Source organism: Aythya marila (genome assembly GCF_965140915.1).
Source record: "Aythya marila genome assembly, chromosome: 5".
Lineage (NCBI taxonomy): Eukaryota > Metazoa > Chordata > Aves > Anseriformes > Anatidae > Aythya > Aythya marila.
The window spans coordinates 63,110,449-63,130,374 of NC_139046.1; the positions used below are offsets into that span (position 1 = coordinate 63,110,449).

General features: G+C 34.3%; 1 protein-coding gene across 9 annotated transcripts in view; it reads right to left on the reverse strand.

Annotated features, from left to right (window-relative positions):
• IRAG1 (inositol 1,4,5-triphosphate receptor associated 1) overlaps positions 1–19,926 on the reverse strand; it is a 66,955-nt gene that overhangs the window by 13,194 nt on the left and 33,835 nt on the right. For 8 of the 9 annotated variants that reach the window (XM_082761490.1, XM_082761488.1, XM_082761486.1 and 5 more), the window contains 11 exons: positions 17,191–17,291; positions 14,682–14,752; positions 13,625–13,798; positions 12,555–12,632; positions 12,129–12,178; positions 11,668–11,709; positions 9,270–9,854; positions 7,045–7,123; positions 4,810–4,930; positions 3,062–3,092; positions 1,672–1,812 (listed from right to left, as the gene is read on the reverse strand). In XM_082761490.1, the coding sequence (XP_082617616.1) occupies positions 1,672–1,812; positions 3,062–3,092; positions 4,810–4,930; positions 7,045–7,123; positions 9,270–9,854; positions 11,668–11,709; positions 12,129–12,178; positions 12,555–12,632; positions 13,625–13,798; positions 14,682–14,752; positions 17,191–17,291 (1,473 nt within the window). The remainder of the gene's footprint in view (positions 1–1,671; positions 1,813–3,061; positions 3,093–4,809; positions 4,931–7,044; positions 7,124–9,269; positions 9,855–11,667; positions 11,710–12,128; positions 12,179–12,554; positions 12,633–13,624; positions 13,799–14,681; positions 14,753–17,190; positions 17,292–19,926) is intronic. The other variant, XM_082761489.1, reaches the window with a different exon arrangement.

Below are 19,926 nucleotides of genomic sequence, written 5' to 3' on the forward strand. Positions count from 1 at the left end.
TTATAAAGTACCTTTAAAAGCTAGTAAAAGCCAGACTGCAGCTTGTGAACTGAATAAAGAAGAGAAACCAGCCTCACAGGAGAGGTGCTCTATTCCTTTGATCATTTCAGATGGCCACCAAGATGATCAAGGGACTGGAGCACCTCTCCTATGAGGAGAGACAGCAAGTTGGGACTGCTCAGCCTGAAGAAGAGGCGGCTTAGGGGTACCTTCTCAATGTGTATAAATACCTAAAGGGAGGGTGCAAAAACAACAGAGCCAGGCTGTTCTCAATGGTGCCCAGTGCCTGGACAAGAGGCAATGGGCACAAACTGGAACACAGGAGGTTCTGTCTAAACATCAGGAAGCACTCTTTTACTGTGCAGTTGATGGAGCACTGGAACAGTTTGCCCAGACAGGGTGTAGAGTCTCCGTCCTTAGAGATCTTCAAAAGTTGCCTGGACAAGGTCAGGGGACAAGAGCAACCTGCTGTTGGTGTCCCTGCTCAGGCACAGGTCTTGGACAAGATGACCTCCAAAGGTCCCTTGCAACCTCAACCATTCTGTAATTCTGTGGAAGCTAATTACATCTACCCTGTGCTGGTAACATGGTCCTTGTTGCCTAATTATGGATTCTTTACCATGTTGAATATAACAAATAGTTGTTATATAAATATAACTAGTTGTTTGCAGTGAATGAGCACTACATTACTTGAAAAAAATTGTCAGTGTACAAAATATTGTAATTAATAAACCCCTAAGATTTTACAAGTTGTTTCTGTTTGCTCTTTAAACAGGAAAAAAAAGGAACATCCACGAAATATTCCCAAGTGCTTTTTTTTTTCTTTTTTTTTTTTCTTCCAGTAACAATTGATCCGTGCATGCAGATTTGGAATTCAAGGTGAAACAAAGGTGACACAAACTTTGGTTAACTGCATCCTTTCTCACCTGATGTTCTTGATAAAGTAAATGGAAAAAAATATATATACATGTATACTCTCCTAACTATTTTTCAAAGCTATAGCAATACTTCCTTGTAAGGTGCTATTTCAGTTAGAAGCATGCTATCTATACACCTCCTCCTTTTTTGCACAGAACTGTGCACAGCACATAAGTTAACATCTCAGAGATATATTTGTCATTTCAGTTACAAAAAAAAATAAAAAAAGAAAAAAAGAATAAATATAACCCATTCCTAAGATTGCATGTATTCTTTATGCAATTCTCACTCTTTTCTTTCCTATATCACCTTCCATTATCTGCAGTTAAGATCTTCCAAGTCATAAACCTCTGGACTCAGGCTTCAGATCATTTCAGTATCTCACCTAGGGAGACACCTGAAGGTTACTGCTGAAGAAGATGGTCTTGCTCAGGAGAGCAGGAATCTGAGCTCAAATTGCAGTTCTGCATGTTAGTAGTTTTGTCACAGGCTTCTTCCAAGAATTGAATCTCAAATTTATAGAATTTGAAGCGGGGCAGGGCAACATCCTGTATGCACTTTCAGGAACAGTGGCCCACCCTGGCAGAAAATGCTCTGTCAACTGTAGAGGGTTACATAATGAGCTCAAGCAGCACAGAATGAAGTTTTGTGGCTGAATTTACAGTGAGTATAAGCAAGCACAGTCACACATTTCAAATGTGTGCGCACTTGAATGTGTGCTAGAGTTCAGAGAAGTATTTATTGTTTTCTTACCGTAATGGCTGCCTTAAAGTTTTCCAGTTCCTTCTCAGCATTCTCTTCAGTAAGATTTCTCTCTCTCTCTGCTTGATTAATTCTAGATTCCAAGGTATAACTATCATTTCTAAAGGCCAAGGAAAGCTGCACAAAGACATTCTATTTGGATTTAAAGAAAAAAAATGAAAGCATTTTTAAATAAGTCCTGCTGTACTGTAATTTCCAGTAACAACTTTTAAATAAGACATTTAACAAGCTTCAGTACTTAAATAAATATTGAAATAGAAAACTGAAAATATTTAAAAAGCAGATTTAAAAAAAAAAAAAATCACTCTTTGCTTCCACTAAAATACTAATGTTTTCATGAAGGCTTCTCTGGAAGTTCAGTATAGCAGAAACACAACGACGGAAGCAGCCTACCAGAAGTATCAGAATCACTATGAATCTGTTTTCTAGCTGGACTTCCTCCAAGGGTCCCCAAGGTTTTTAAACAGATAGTCTGTGCAGAGGAAATCCAGAGATGAGCTCACCATTATCATTGTTCTACCTAAGGGATAAACATCTACCACCAAAGGCAAAAGATTAAGTGCTAACATTTCTATTCTCTCAAACCACGCTTTTACAGATCGTTTCTTTCTTTACCAGATGCATTTATTGCTTAGGATTAATACTTTGTGAGGAATGAGTCACCAATAGCTCCATTTGATTGCACCTATGTAAATAAATATTCTTCACTGGTACATTACAAAAAAGAAAGAAAGCAGCAAAATACAAAAAACCAAAGCCACCCAGATAATGAGCAACAATTTCTTGGCTAAACTGACAAAGTAAAAAATACATCAACTAACTTCAAAATACAATTGAAAATCATACCTAAGCTCCTATTGGCCAATGGAAAAAAAAAGGCAATAAACTAATGTGGTTTCTGGGCTCTGTTTCAATTTTTTCTTGGTTTTATCATATCTATAATATTTTAAAAAGTAGAAACAACATTATTATAAGATCTTTATTACATATAAATTTATTACAATAATTTACAAAACAAATGTATATGCTATTAGAAAGAATGCACAAACATTTTTTACTTAATTTAAGTCTTTCAATTGTTTATGTTGTCTGGGGCAATTGCCCATACCACATAAAAATGTTGTTTGAATTGAGTAGTAGCCACTTAAAATTGAGGCACGTGAAATTAAAGACAAATTTAAATCAGGAGCATAACCAGGATTATAACTAATTTAACTACAGAATAAACATATTAAGGGATAAAATTCACTCTGCATCACTGAAAGCTGTTAAATTAATCTATAATCAAGAGTTACAGTTTGTGTTATTCAGAAGCTTACACAAGAACATATAGCAATGGTACATTTGGTGCCTAAACCTACCATTTTAAGAACACACTTACCTCAACTTCTTTTTCAGTAAGCGGAGGGGAGCTAGAAATGAGAACAAAGAAATTAAGATTTTATTAGGTTTGTCTCTTAAAACAAATCTATTGAAATATTGAATTGAAAATAACAGAAGCACTTGCCTTAAATATTTTATGGTTTCTTTTTGTCAAATCTCAATTTAATTAATTAAAATTTTCTTCTAAGAAAATTTTTTTTTCTTAATTTTTTTTTTTTTAAAGCAATAACACAGTATCACTTAAGTATTGATAGAAATATACCAAAGTTTCTGGCAAGTGCAAACATTTATGTATATCTGCGCTATGTTGTGGCAAATTCCAAGCACAGGAGCAAGACAGAAATTACCCTTTTGTAGTTGCAGGTGATCTACTAGACTTGGGATTATTAACTTCACCTATTTTCCTTCTTTTAACAGCTGAAACCTCATGATGATGATCATACAAAATCACAGATGGGTAGAATTCAAAACCCAGCTCCCTGTGTACAGTACCAACTTGCTTTAGCTGTTTTGTTAGAAGTTTGCAAACTTAGCTAATTGTTGTAAGCTGACAGTGAATGACATTGAGAAAACAGGTGCTTGAGTTTTATCATTTTTCTACCCAAAGTATGATTACTAACTGTACAAAAATTAGAGAAAGTTACCAAAAAGTGGTTTCATAGCAGACCATAAAAGAAATGAGATAGAGAACAGTATATTGCAAGATCTCACTTTAAGGCAGTCATCCCATGTGTTTGAATTTACAGGTTCTTAATCCCTGCAGTTCTTCCCATACTGCAGAGAGCTATTCAATTTTATGCAAGTGATGAAAAAACATCTGCAAGGAATGAAAGGAGTTGTATACACAAATCCTAGTGGATGCCAGTGACAGAAGTTGAGATTGACATATCTATCATGTACTGTACAGTTTCAGATATTAGTTGTCATATTGGCTGCAACATTAAACCCTAACGTAAAAGTCAATACACATGGCATCCATAAGCAGTCAATTTTTCTTGGTGGATAAAATATATTGATACTTAAAGTAGTGACTAGAAGATGGGAGGTCAATACGCCCTGTGTATTGGAAAACCATTTTGTTTCTAAAGCAGTGGTATTCATATCACTTACTGTTATTCTAAAAGGAAATCTACTAGAAGAAATGGTCCTTCTTTCTAGAAGTTCAGGAGTATTGTTTTGATCTCTAATATGCCTTTTATTTATTTATTTATTTTTTGTTACAGTTCTATTTCTCTCAAAGAAAAGGCTTATGCAGAAATTTGGAAGAATCTGAACTTGCAGGCAAGTTCAACTAAGCAGGCAAAATGACAAACTTAATCTCACTGAAAAATCATCACTTGCAGATAAACTGCTGAATTCTCTCATGTCTAAATTTTACCATATGAAAACGTTATCAGCCCTCAAGAGATACTAACCCTTTCACCATGATTTTATATCTGCAACAGCAAACCTGGAAACCAGGATTGGACAGACTAGTGACAAATTTGTATAAAAATTTATTTATAGTATCCAAGTTAAGTTTCAGACTTTTGAAGTAGAACTTACAAACTCATTTTTAAGTTTGTCAGCTACTCAAAGTTGGTGCACTCCCCAAACTATTTAGCAAATCTGTCACAAATTTTAAGATGCAACACTTTCTCTACATATGTGGACCCCCCCTGAATAGAACTTAATAAAGGGAGTTCACTGAAAACCATTAGTATGCCTTTCCCAAATCATGTCTTGCTACTTCTAAAGAGCTTTTACCTTCCTGGAAGAGATTTGTGCACGCGTAGTTTTCGCAGCAATACATCAGGAATGCTGGGCATAACATCAGAGCTATTCTTTGTCTCTTCCTCTTCAGTGGGAGAGGGGAGAGGTGAAGGGCCTAAAGACATATGCAGATAAAAATCTTTTTAATGTTATTTGAGAAGGTATGTACTAAAAATGAAGTCATCATCTCACAATCTAGTAGGACCTAACCTAAGCATAGTCTTTAAAAAGTCAGTGAGGATTTCATCCCACCTCTGCCGGGAACAGAAGTGGGGCAACAAGAATAGGTTCTTCACCCCTTAATGTATAATGTTACCTCCTTTACTGAGTGAGGATGCATCACTCACTCCTCCTGTCTTCCCTTTGAACAGAGGCAACAGAAGTAACCATTACAACTGTCATTCTTTATCTAGATAGACTGAAGTAATTTGTGCTCTGACAGTCTCTAGTGCACTGAAAATTAACAATTGCATTCTGTCTACAATTCAGACTACATCCAAATTCATTAGGGGAGCATCTAGCATTTTTGCATGTGTATTTTAGCAGTACAGTTAAATCATTTCTGAAAATTTTAGCTTAAATTTCATAGAGTAGTCATTTTATAAGGCTTTCAATGTAACCTGCCAATAATATTTCTATTATAATACACTATACTAAAGATTTTATGCACCACTTATGATGAATCTACAGCCTGTACTTGTTCACACTGTATTTTCTTTGAAACAGAACTAAAAGGTAGCAATTGTGTTCTCTACTTGTGTTATTTTCATAAGGACCAAGATATGTCTAAATTATCTGTTTTTTTAAATTCATTTTACTTAACTTTTACTTTAATTTTATTTAATTTCACATATAATATTTACCTTATCCTCTCCTCTTGCCATAATTTAATGAAGGACTCTCCTGTAGGAAAGTCAGGTTCCCCAGTTAGATCAGAGACCTGGGAAGATACCTTTGCCCAGGCTTCCTGTTCATTTAGCATAACAGACAGATTCTTAGATGTTCATAACTGTGTGAAAAATCTCAGATTTTTTCAAGGTGGAGAACATTATCATGAAAAGCAGAAAAGAACAGTAGGTTCTTCCTATTTCCAGCTACGTTTAAGTTCTGTGCATTTCTTCTACATTTAAAAGTCTAATTATTTTTGAACCATTGTGTATGTCCTCATAGAAACACAGCCTAACACCACAAGGTCCCTAGCCTAACACAGCTCACTTATCTAGACTTCTGTAGAGGCACGGCTGTGTTTACTAAGATATTCACAATAACTTGGCATTAATAACAAAACATGGTGGAGCCAGTATACTTGATTCATAATAGTAATAATGAAGTAGCTGGCTACTTGCTATTGTTCAAGCAAATTTACAACTCCACTTAAAAAGAAAAGGTGGCTTTTATGACAATGTAAGGAAGTAAGTCTCCCTAACAAACAAGCTAAGGATTTGACCCCTCACTTGCCTTAACAAGGGTTTGACCTTTAACATGCTGACTATCATTTATATGAGTAGTAGACTTCAAAACGTTCATGATACTCAAGAGTTCTTGGTTGAAAAGCTGGATAAAATAATGCTTAGTTTTTCATAATGTTTTCCTCTCAGAAGGTTCAGATTTGCCCAAGTTATTTAATAGACCGGTAAAATGGCAACTATTTTACAATTTCAAACAAGGCCCGCTAAATAATTTCTGGGAGATGTACTAGCAGAGCGACAGGAATAATACTACCACGTATGAAAATCCAAAGATACAAACTGTAATAACAGGTAGAGGACAAGAAGCATGTTTTCATCTTGTCTCACTCAAACAGAAGATAAGACTGTTTTCAGAGGTAACATGAAGTGTAATATCTCAGCCACCTCCCTGTGTAACAGAAGCTTTGAGGTCTTGTGAAACAGTCCCAGAGCACGCGAACCATCAACTCTCACATTGCATCCTTCCATTCCTGCTCCCCATGCATGAACCGTACAGGGCAAAGGGCATGCTACTGGCTGTTGGATCAGAAGATGCATTCCTCTTTTTCCCAAGCCTAATCAACAGCCAAATCCAAAAACATTACTAGTTTTACTGGTCTCTCAATCACCATTTACTACCCTCCTCCATGACTGCTTCAGTACATTTAGTATTGTAATTGAAAAAAAAAAAAAAAAAGAAATGTTTTATTTTCTGTATCAGTTAATTATGTTAAAAAAAATAAGTGTGTAACAAAGACACACTCCTTTTGTGGTACTGCACCTTTTTCCTGTTCAGCTGCTTCACTAAGTTCAGGAAGTTTAAGTCCAACTAAATTTTGATTTCTCAGCAAAATATGCTCCTGTTAAGAAAAACAGTAACATTTACAAGTAACTTAACTAGAAATCTCAATATAAATATACCTGACAAATGAACACTAAATAAAACATTCACTTTAGTTAATAAACATACTGGAGATATTTACATGAAGTTATAGTTATTACAATATCAGTATCACGTATTTCAAATTTCATACATGCATTACTTAGCAAAAATCCCGGTCATTTGAATAGAGATTTGCAACATGGGCCCCTTACTCGAGTACAAAAAGGGAGTTTTAGTAAATGAATGTGAAAAAAACATAGTAGCAAGCTAGTGTTCCAGAAAGGAGAAAGTACAGAAGATCAGGTATCAAAGATTTTGCCACCTTATGGACTTATTAGGATTTACTCACACCAAAGCTGGGTATGCTAGTAGATACAAGTTAATATTTCACTGTTAATGTACCACTATTCCCTACAGGTAGGGAAGAACACAGTCTTCAGGATTACACATCATTATCTTTTCTTCTTCTATCATTTCCTACTTCACAAATTTAAAATATATTTGAGAATATGAAACACCTACTTTTGTTTATAAGTAAACAACTCCAACTAGTCAGAGCTCAAATCCTGCATAACTAGAATTACACACCATGTTGTATTAATTTTCTGATTCTGTTTACAGCTACGAAAACACTCAGTCATATGGCTCAGGTGCCTCTATATGAACATTTCCAGTACATATATAGTAAGAATGTGTGTTATATAAACAGGAAAAGATGAATAACTAAGGTGTCATTCCCAAGCACTACAGTGGAAAGGACGTAACCAAAGTGCAGAATTTGAGGTCCTCAGATTTGTCAGCCCTGTATTTGTCTTGAAGTATTAACTAGCAGAGGTTGAAAAAAATATTATGATGTTAAGGGAAGGAACTACTAGTTCTCTCCCTTTTAAAGGTCCTATACACATCAGTTGCTGCATCATTCCATGCTATTTCTACTTTTTTAATACAGTAGTTAATTCTTAGGGTTTAATTATTTCAGACAAAGTTCTTTTTGACAATCATTTAAGACAATTATTTAGCAAAAGATTAATTTACAGATTTCAGAGTCCAATACGGTCCTTCAGGAGGCTGACAGATTTGCACTGTGTTAGAACTTGGAACTCTAAGTCTGCTTATCTGCTCTCAGGGGCACTTAGTTCAAAAACTCTGGGCACATTTTCTGAGGATGTTCAATAAGCAAAAATGCATGCTAAAAACACTTCCTGTCCTTTGAGATCTTGTAAATGTAACAATATTGCAAAGGCCTGTAGTCTTGAATGACAGGACAACTACCCTTAGAAGGGACAATAACGAGAGGTATTGTCCACAAAACACAAAACAACTCAGCTGAACAAAACAAAAATGATTTTTAAATCCAAAGAAAACTTACAAATAGTACAAAGACACAAGGTCTTGTAAGCCCTTTCAAGAAGTATAACAACCATCTCAACTTCAAATTAAAGCTTTCTGTTTATACATAGGTCTCAACCCTTTCACACAGAAATCAGCCAGTTAGTATTTTGTCTCTCTGAGGAAAATTCCGAAGGAACAGAAAAGCATTGTACAGGGAAGTAAAGGAAGTGAAAGAGCATAAGTGACCCCTTTAAAGAGAATATTGTTACATCCTCAGGAAGGAAAGATTCTTCAGATTTAAAAAACTCTTTAGAAACCAAAATAGATCATTTTACTGCAAAGTATGTTTTACAAATGACGTGGCTGTTAATCAACTGCTTCCTGTTTATAGTTCACATAAACTGTGCAAAAATGAATTATCGTGTTTTATACTCACCTTTCTCTCACAATGAAAGCAATTAGTGTTTCCTTGACACCAGTATTAAAATTTGTCTTTCCTGAAGACAAAACCCCCTATGTGCAAGAGCACATGCACAAGAAGACAACAGTGCAGTTGAAGCCTATTTGACAAGAACTAGGAAATAGTAATTCCATGGTATTTAGTTACAGGTTTCGATTTACTAAAGTTGGAAAGGAAAACTGATACAATATTGTATTTATTTTGCTGAAATTGTTTGCCATTATATTAGCATACATTTTTTGAAATAGTAAAAATAATGCTAGCAAGTTGAAAGTTTAGTAAGATGCAAAAGTAACTTTAAAACAGGATACAACTGATAACTAGGACTCACCTCTCTGAGCTTTGTCAATTTCTGCATTCGAACAGGCTGAACTTGGATTTGGAGGTCTTTGAATGCTTTAAATTGATTGCTGGATTTATTACCACCAAAGCTTTTCTCTTCCTCAGATGGTAGTTTTAAAGGTGTTTTATCTTTTTGTCCAGGCTCCAAGCTATCCCATGATACAGCTCGTAGTAGAGGAGGACGCAGCCCACATAGTTTAAATTCTGGTTTACAAGAAACTTTATGGTCCCTCATTTCTGGAACAGGAATTTTTAGTTTGGGGTCTGTATTTCCCATTCCTGGTAAATAGGTTCTTAAAGGAGCATCATTTTCTTTTGCTTTCTTGAGGAATGATTTTGCAAGTTCTTTTTCACAAACATTCATGCAAGTGTTAAGAGACATTCTGCCACCATCACTGCCTGAAGGGGAGCATTTGGATAAAGTATCCATATGCTTACACGGATCAAAGTTTTCTTTTTGTTCTGACAGGTTTTCTTTGGAGTTTTCAAAACCAGCAGAGCGTGGAACCAACCTTCCCTGAGAAATCTTCCTTTGATCATTTGGCCTTCGATCCATTAATCCTTTAGCAGCATTCTGAAAGTAGAGAGACACATATAAAACAGAGAAACAAGAGTGGATTTCTCTCTTCCCCTGCTCTGATGATGGATTTTCCCCGTATAGAGTCATTTTCATTGATGTTTGCCTTTAAACACGTGCTTTTGACAATGGAAATATTTTTTGAAAGGCACTTGAAAGAACACTAAATTGGAATTCTCTGAACATTTGAGATAACATTCTCCCATTCCAGAAGTACTCATAGTGCTAGGATTCTCATCATCATAATGTAAGGTTTGCCCAAGTATACACCTTGAGCCCTATACCCTACAGCACTGTTAATTTCCAATTTTTTTGATTTGACTTTTTTTTTTCTTGTTAGTTCCTCACCTCCCAAGGAAAAAAATATGGTTTTGTACACAAAGTTAAAACATACTAATTTCTCTCCGTGTTTGTCATGTTTCCACGTTCATTTCTAGTTCCCTCCGTGCTGGGGTTTTTAGTTTAATATAATTTAGTACTACTAAAAAGTCCCATTAATATGTACTTCATTACTCTGACCACCAATCCATACTTTCTTCTATTATATTGTTCCCTGGGATTAATAATTTGCACTGTTCTATTGAGTGCACAGGACCTCATTATCACGCATCTTTAACAGGCTCTAAGTTACAGCTTTCAGGGGTGGGGAAGGGAGGTAGAGACATGTTACTCATTCTGCCCTCACTGTGATACAGCAAGATGCAGAGACAACTGAGGCAGATGTATAGAATAAATGCATGCAAGCTATTCAAAATCTTTCTCTGTGTGCTTTACCATAAGTTATAATTGTTTGCAATCTCCAGAAGAGAACTGGCAAAACAATGTGTGCCTGTTTCTTGGTTACTCTGGTACAGAATCTAAACTTTTGTCTAAGGACACTTGTATCAGTATGTTAAGGCAGCAAACAAATGTAACTTGAGGGCTCTGCTCTAGTTATATTGCTACTCCTCCCCTTTGTAGTTACTGCTCCAAAGTTGTGCTGAAATGTGTATATATATGTGTGTGTGTGTGTATAAGTGGATTAGTATATATTATATATATATTAGTATATTATATATATATTATACTATATATATTATATATAGTATAATATATTATATATTAGTATATATAAATTGATTAGGCAATGCTTTGTGTGTATGTGTGTGTGTATATACATATATATATACATATATAATTATATATATACATATATAATATATATGTATATACATACATATATACATACATATATAATATATATATGTATGTATATACATATATATACATATATGTACACACACACACAAAGCATTGCCTAATCCACTTAAGAGAAAATCTCTTTAAAGGGACATCAGACCATCTGATGTTACCTAAACCAAGTTAGGAAGCATTCACCTAAGATGCTTCCCCAATAGATGTGTAGATTTGTACCATCCTATCAGTGGTGCGGAACATTAAGTACAGTAACCTCTTCTGCTAAATTAAATGGGTCTGGAAGAAGACATCTGCCTAAAACACCAGTGTACATTGAAATGGCCACAGTAGGTTTTTTTACTTAATTCTGAAGGTACTTAGTATATTGATTTTGATGAAGATAAAGCAGGAATGAGAATGTATTCATAGCAGGACACAGGATAGCTGTAGCCCATTTTTCACCACTATATTGGCAGGTGCTTTGAAATTTCCCAACTCAGTATTGTTTTTTTCTTAGTTCAGTATTGTTTTTCTGTTCACTTAGTAAAGTTTTTAGCCTTTTTAGCCGCACAAGTAAGTCATGTGTGCTTAGAAAAAACAACAGATTTTGTACAACACCATATCAAACACTTACCTCTGCAGTTTGCCTCTCATCTTCTTTCACAGTTCTGTTATTCTATCAAAAAAGGGAAGAAAGAAGTGTATGTCTTACAAGATTTTCTTTGACATCTATGCTGCGTTATATACAAATATTAATAGATGAACTTTAAATATTTTTTTACATTGTTATATTTATTTATGAAGTATTTTTAGGGATTGGTTTTTCCCATAGATTAAGATTATATATATGTTTTCATTTTCTATAATTCACAGTTCTCTGTGATCCTTCAGCAGTCATTACGTCATGGGTTTTGGTCTTCTAAATTAACATTTATTGGTTTCTCAATTTGCAGGAAAAAATGCTAGTAATTGTATTTTAGTATTGAAAATAGTAGTGAAAATTTCCTATTTTCCTCAGGGATGAACAGAACAGTGTAATATAATATAGTACTTCAATAATCAGGTTACTGTGCAGAATATTCAGCTCTTTCTTACCAGCCCTGGTGATACTGACTCGACGCTAGTGGTTTTGCATGCATCAGATCCTAGGAAGACATGTGTGATTAAGGTGTATCCTGATGGTTTTGCTCAAAAGTTTTAATACCACATACCATTAGCAAACACACACACACACACTTACATCTAAGATGAAAACTTAAATGCATAAAATATTATTTAAAAGGGTGCTAAGCAGCACCACAGGAGCAAAATATAACAAAAACACAAAGTAAATATTTACTTATACATCATCATATATCAAGATTTACTTGTATATTATAGGTATTAAAGAGCTTTTTCAAATTCAGGAGATGCTTGAATGCATATATTCTGACTTCTTCTCCAGAGATACTAAGAAAATTAGTTTTATTTTATTTTTTATTTTTAATAACTTAAGATTTGGACCTGCATAGATCATTTTACCTGATGGCACAGGAAGAGTGAGAGAGTTGCTCCGAGATGCTACTGGTGAAACTTTCGGACTAAGTGTAGGGGAAACTGCTTCATTAAAACAAGATACACAAATAAAAAAGTAATTTTATTCTCTAGCCTTGTGGTTTCTGATTTTTTTTTTAAATTCATGCAAAAATTAAAACATTCATCTCATAGTTATCAAACAGTCGTATCTGTCCCAAGTATGACAAGTAACTTTAATTGCCAAATTGTTTTTGCCAATTATGAACTTAGAGTAGGTTTTATCTCATATACCTAGCACAAACTAATAAATTTTGTTGATACCCAGAATTATCATTCCCCTCAGTTTTATGAGATTGTAAGCATTGCAGAGGAGTGGGCACAAGAGAAGAACTCAAGGAATTTAGAAAAATTTAATTTAAAAATATTTAAGTTTTCTTTTTCCTACAGAAAGTGTCAAGCTGATTTTAAGACAGAATTCTGTTTTGAAATGGTATTTCAAAGGTAAATGAAAGTCCTATTTCACAATAAAAATGACATTTTTGTCCTAGCTTTCAAACACTTCCTATGAGGGAAAAATAATTTCAAGTGACATTCTAGAACAAAACATTTTATTCTATAATTTTTAAAGGAAGGTCTGGTCCAGTTAGCCTAGTTTACAACTATATTTAGAATAAATAAAAGTCTGTGTAATTATGTCTGGGTGGTATGTTTTTCCACAATATGAGTATCTTGTCATTAAGGTTTCATTTTATGTACAATAGTATCTCTAGGCAGTAAATCTTGACAAGAAAATTTGTGACTTTTTTTAAGATTCCAATTGAAATAGCTCCTGCTTTCCTATTAGTGTCTGCAGTGTATCATTCAGACACCTACAAACATTGCCTACTGTTACATCTGAATATAGATTGGTCATTTCTGCTTCATACTGAATTGTGAAGAGAGACAGAGGGACTCTAACCTTCAAATTAACAAAGTGTATGCCTACAGAAGCAATGTATACATTACAGTAGATATTTATTTATGCCTTTGCAGATCGAAGTACAATGTGAAATCTTATCTTCAGAATCTGCATGTACCTGTGGGTGATTCAGGAAGACTACTTCTTGATTTTCTGCCTCTGCGCATTAGAAACCTCTCGCTCACTTTCTTTGCTTCTTCTAGTAATTCAAGGTTCTTCTTTTTGTCTTCCTCTGATATTTTGACATCTGGCAGCTGATCATTTACCAAATCAATCACGTGACCACTGTTGTCTGGGTTTAAAACACCAGAATTAGAGCTGTATTTCATGTATCCAGATAGGTTGCTGCACTTCAGAGCAACCAGCACAAAACAACTGTAAGTTGAACTTTGAGCTTGCATTAATTAAAAATTTCTGACTGCTCATTTTATAATGCTGTTATATTCACAATTTTAGAGCAAGTCATCAAAATCACAGATTACCCACTGAGATTAAGTAAAAGATGCTCATAAACTCACGATCACTATCTAAAATGTTACCAGTATTCCCTGTGCATGCACTCCCTATGTATGCATTACAGATGTGCAAGTACATGAAAGAAAGCTTTAGTCAAGACAATCAGACCATATGTAGGACATTGAGGTGCTTGAGTGAGTCCAGAGAAGGGCAACAAAGCTGATGAGGGGTCTGGAGAACAAGTCTTACAAGGAGCGGCTGAGGGAGCTGGGCTTGTTCAGCCTGGAGAAGAGGAGGCTCAGGGGCAACCTTATCGCTCTCTACAGATACCTTAAAGGAGGCTGTAGCAAGGTGGGGGTTGGTCTGTTCTCCCACGTGCCTGGTGACAGTATGAGGGGGAATGGGCTAAAATTGTGCCTGGGGAGGTTTAGGTTGGATATTAGGAAGAACTTCTTTACAGAAAGGGTTGTGAGGCATTGGAACAGGCTGCCCAAGGAAGTAGTTGAGTCATCATCCCTGGAGGTCTTTAAAAGACGTTTAGATGTAGAGCTTAGTGATATGGTTTAGTGGAGGACTTGTTAGTGTTAGGTCAGAGGTTGGACTGGGTGATCTTGGAGGTCTCTTCCAACCTAGATGGTTCTGTGATTCTGTTTACATCTTCATTGCATGTCAAATTTTCAGAGAAAACATCCTAACTTGAATGAATAATCACTTCTTACCAACAGAAGTCAATGAACTTGTTGAATTCCTAGTGGCACGGTTAGAATGTCTTCTATGAGGACTACGAGGTCTAGAGAGTAAAATAAATGAAAAAAAATAATATGGGAGGATGCCATAGGAAGAAAAAAAAAAAAAGAAAGAAAGGAAGACTACAGAACAAAAGAATATTACAGAAATATCCTGACATTTACTGATGACCTAAGATACTGTGAATTTTCAATTTCTCAAACTAAAGCAAGTAGTTATTCCTATCATGACATGAAACTCATCTAAATAGGTATGTTACAAAAAGTAATTTTTAGTCTTTGTAAGTTGATAGTGTTTCCCTAAACTAAGCTTTATGATTAAGATAATTTCTTAGGCTGCCACACTGACATAGCAGGTAAATATCTTAAATGACATCAGAAAATTAATTGCTGATCCAGCAGGTAATGCTGCTTTTATAATTCTACCGCATTATAATTCTACCTCTTAAACAATCTTGATGTTCAGAGAGGTACATTTTAAGGATACAAGCAAATTATAGTACCAATTTTGATTGATACTTTATGATTATTTTTTCCCATAATTCAAGTCTAATATCAGATCAGTAAATTCAATTTCCAGGTCAAGAAGTGTGTTTTATCAGAAGATTAAAAATAACCCTAATTCATCTGAAAATTGAAGTTTTCAGCTTCAAACAGGATTATTATTTCAATTCAGCAACTTTCATATATGCTTAACCTCAAAGTGCTATTCTTGCCTGGCCTTTGTGAATGGCCCCAAACATCTGCTTCAAAACTCACTGTGTTTAGGTGTTACACTTTTTTCTTCCAACTGTTTATCATAGAAAAAATATCTACTTTAATTTTCTACTGATATTTTATCCCACTAGATCAGGAAAGCAGTCCCATCTGTTTCCATGATCTTTCACTGAAACAGCAAGGAGGACTGAACAGATATAAGACAGGAATGAAAAGAAGAGAGATGAAAAAGGAACCTAAACCTGTTGCATCTGGGTTTTTTTCAGAGAAAGAAAAAAAGTGAGAAGAGAACTTTAAAGATGCTGACTAGTGTTAGAATATGTTCTAATATGTTGTACCGTGTGGAAAACAAAACAAACAAAACAAATCCTAAGTTATCCAGCAACAACAAGCTACCTACAATTTTTGTAAGGTATACCATACGCAATAACAGTAGCTTCACCAGCATCAGCTTAAATTGTTATTAATATCTGCTTTAATTCAATATAAAGATAACATGCACAAGACTGGAAGGTATACCCTCAAAGACATATTTAATATAGTAGAATTATGAAGTATTTTCAACAGTTGATAAGACTATAAGATGCTAAACATAGAATTTAAATTAAATACCTGCCAAAATTATTGTTGAAACCTGCAAATTATTTTTATTATCACAAACCTCCTTGGAAATTCTGAACTTACAATTAAGCCTTACAAACTGTCATACATTGGAAGTGCATTTTTTTTGGCCAAAGCCACACATTCCATCATTAAAAACATCGAGTAATTTAAAGATGGTGCAGATTGTTTGTAAGAACAATCAAACAACAGTTTGTTCCTACATTTTCCTTTCAGTAGAGAAAACAATTCCAACAGATTGCAAATATTGCTACAATGTGTATTTTTCAGCATGACGCTATGAATACTGCCAAAAGACAGTCATATAGCTAGCTTTGATATGCCCAATTGCAAGAGTCAACACTGAGGGCTGAACATACTATGAAAATTTTCACTATTTGAAAAAACAGTAAGATTTAAAAAAAATAATAATTAAAAAAAAAAAAGGATAACTTTCATAACTTTGTATCAGTCTATAAAGCTCTTCTTGCTTCAACAGAAATATGTACATAATTCAAGGCAGCACTACTGGTATTATGTAATTAATAGACCAGAATCAGGGATTTAACTACTAAATTGAAAATCTTCCAATGGGGGGAGGGTGGGGTACTTGCCCACCACCATGGCAATTGCCTACAGATGGTGTCCAAGTAAATGTTTAAAATCTGGACATCAGAAAAATATCGCACATTGGCTTCTGTGTTCCATGCATGGAACATGAGAAATGTCACTGCCAGTCATCCTTGTAGGGCACAAACACCATTCTATGCCTACAGAAGGACCAAATAATTTTTTCCTCACCAGGCCATATTTTATTTACTAACAGAAAGACACATTTCAAAAGTTGCAACTGTTAGTCAAAAACATACAAAATTTAAATTCACATTTCTGTTTAAGTTTCAAATTATGCTATTCTGAAAGATTAGAAAGTTCATGTAAATTTTAAAGGACACCAGTTTAGGTTGGCAGGATTAGTGACACATGAAACTCTACTCTTGCAGTATCAATTGTACTCCCATCACCCTGCTTACCCACACCTCAAAGTAATCAAAATAGAAATACAATATAATCTAATTACAAAGACACATCAATATATTTTAATATTACACAGATCCTGGAATTACTGTACAATTTATACATAGATCGGAAATGTATTATGTAGTACCTGTTCACCAGATTTTTATCAATTTCTACATCAGGCATAACTGCATTCTCTGGAAGAACAATTGAAGGTGTAGTGCGCATTGTTCCTTCAACAGTAGCGTCCTGAATGTTTTGTGAGAAATAAAAGTGTAGTTAAACAGAAAGTCAAAACACTGAACATTGATGTGAAAAATAAAAATGCATTTGTCAATTTAGCTTAAAGAGAAAATGACTGAACTAAGTGAGAATTGGATTTTATTTGATAAAACATATGTGAATTAGAGGTCTTTAGTTAAACTGCTGAAAAGAAGTGGTGGAGACCTGGACTGTTATCTTTACGAAGGTTTAATGCACACAACCTTAACTTAATACGAATGCAAATTCTGTGAAAACCTTACAATAGACAAACTGATTTTTTCACACAACAATCCATTCTTTTACTGAATGGGTCTAATACCTAAAGAACTTAAGAGCTGAATGCAAGAGTGAAAAACAGCTATGTATAACAGTGCTAATGTAGGTACACAAGCTTTGAAATACTAGTTGTGTACCATGAAAACTTGAATAAGTATCATATTAAGTTTGCACATGTTATCCAGAAAAAAAAATAATTATATGGTCATCTTGTCAGTTTTCTACTTGTTTATCCCTTCCATTAATTGGAAAAAATATTTTAAGAATACATAATTGCAATATTTAAATAAGAACAATGCAATTTAAGTGACAAAAGAAACTGGCAACAAATATCAATGTACACTTGTCTTCTTAAAAAATATGATAACTTGCCCTTGTACTTAACTCCACACTTTCCACCACAATGATGCCAGTGAGCTGAAGAGAAGGAATCTGTTTTCTGTGAGATACCCCAAATGGAGATGTGGAGATGGATCAGGTTGGAATAAAGAACTGTGGATTTCTTTCACCATGTACTACATTCAGATTCTTTCACAAACACACACAAATCAAATGAAATCAACCCCTGTGTTGTTAGAAGGTTTTCTTGTACAAAACCAATCCTGTTTCTTCAGTCGGTCAACAAATCAAAAAAAGGGATTAATGCAAAATTATTCTGGGGAGGAATGGTGTGGGGCATAGGCAGGGAGGGAGTGTAGACACCTTTTAGAAGGTAGCAATTTTTAATTTCAAGTAAAATCCTGTATAGAACATACCATAGCAGTGCAAGTAATTATAGTTGGAATGAAAGATTCCCCAAAGTGGCAGGGAACTGCCATCAATCAGATTGTAAGATCCAGGAAAATAAATAAATAAATAAAAATCTACATTCTCAAAATGTAACTGGCTTCCTTATTTAGTCATTTGAGTCTAAATTTTTCTTGAAACTACAACCCAAAGCTCCCTAAGTTTATTTATTTATTTATTTAGTTTTACTTCCGTTGGCATTAGATTAGATGAAGTTTGTGTCCCTGTCCATGATGTTGGGCATAGGAGGGGGTGGCCGGAGGGGGAACTAGATTATCTTCAAGGTTCCTTCCAAACCAAACCATTTTGTGAGTCTACGACATTTCTGAATTTGCTAAAAGAGCATGTTTACTACCCATGGCACAAAGCCACTTACATTCTGCTGTTATAAACCTCATTTTGCTTTTACTGAAATACTCTCAATTGTGTTTATTCCTTTTAAGAATGCTTACCTACTACAGGCTGACACAAATGTAATAAAATTCAGAACAAGTTTAGTTACTTTAATAATATTCATTAAGATTGACTTGATAAGCTGAACTATTACATGATGCATTCTTTAAATGCATAAATTAGTGCTTTTATAACAGCTTTTTATTGTCTAAGGTTTAGAGCAGAGAAATTTCAATTCTTCAAAATGAAGGCCATCAATTTATAGTTTTGTTACAGTCATCTAATGTCAGGTGAAGAAATTAGTGTAGTCATAATGTTTATTACAATAAACAAGTGGCCAAGAGTAATAAATTGAAGCGAAATTATATGCATACAGAAAATATTTGTAGTCATGTAGCTGTTGGGTATCAGATACAATAGAACACCTTTCAACAAGTGAAACTTTTTACTCTCCTTGAATTAATATATTCTGATTAATTCAAAGAACTCTAGAAGAATTTTGAAAATAGTATAATAATGCAGCATATAGCACAACTTTTCTTCTCAAATGCAAATAATAAAAGTTTTGAATTGTACATCTAATTTAGAGTTCTTGGTTTGGTTGCAAATTCAATCTTATTTATTTTTTAAAACTAAAGTAAATAAATAAATACATTCCACACAGCTACACGGTTCTATAGTCATAAGTCTCACGTGACTTTTCTGGACAAGTTCGCATTTTTAATCATAGGAGAGCAGAAGAGGAAACATGCCAAGAAAATAGGAACATTTAAATTTAAGAAAAATATTACTGTAACATTGTGAATGTAAAAATGTAAAAGCACCATCTATTATGCGATACAAACACAAGTAATATTGTATTATAACAACTTAAAACCAATTTTAGTAGAATTCTTGAAAATGCTACTAAGTATCAATGTATTTTGTCTATGACAATTTGTTATTTATTTTGTATTTTGTCAATGACAAAAATGCAGGTGATTGCCACGCTGAGTACACAAGCACATTGTTTATATTAATCTCCTCACTGCCGAAGAGTACAAGTTTTTCATGACATAAGAACATCAGCCTTAAAATCACTCAATTCCATTTTAAGACTCTAAAAACAGGTCTTTTTTTTTTTTTTTTTTTTTAAAAAAAAAAAAAAAGGAAAAGACCATAGGCA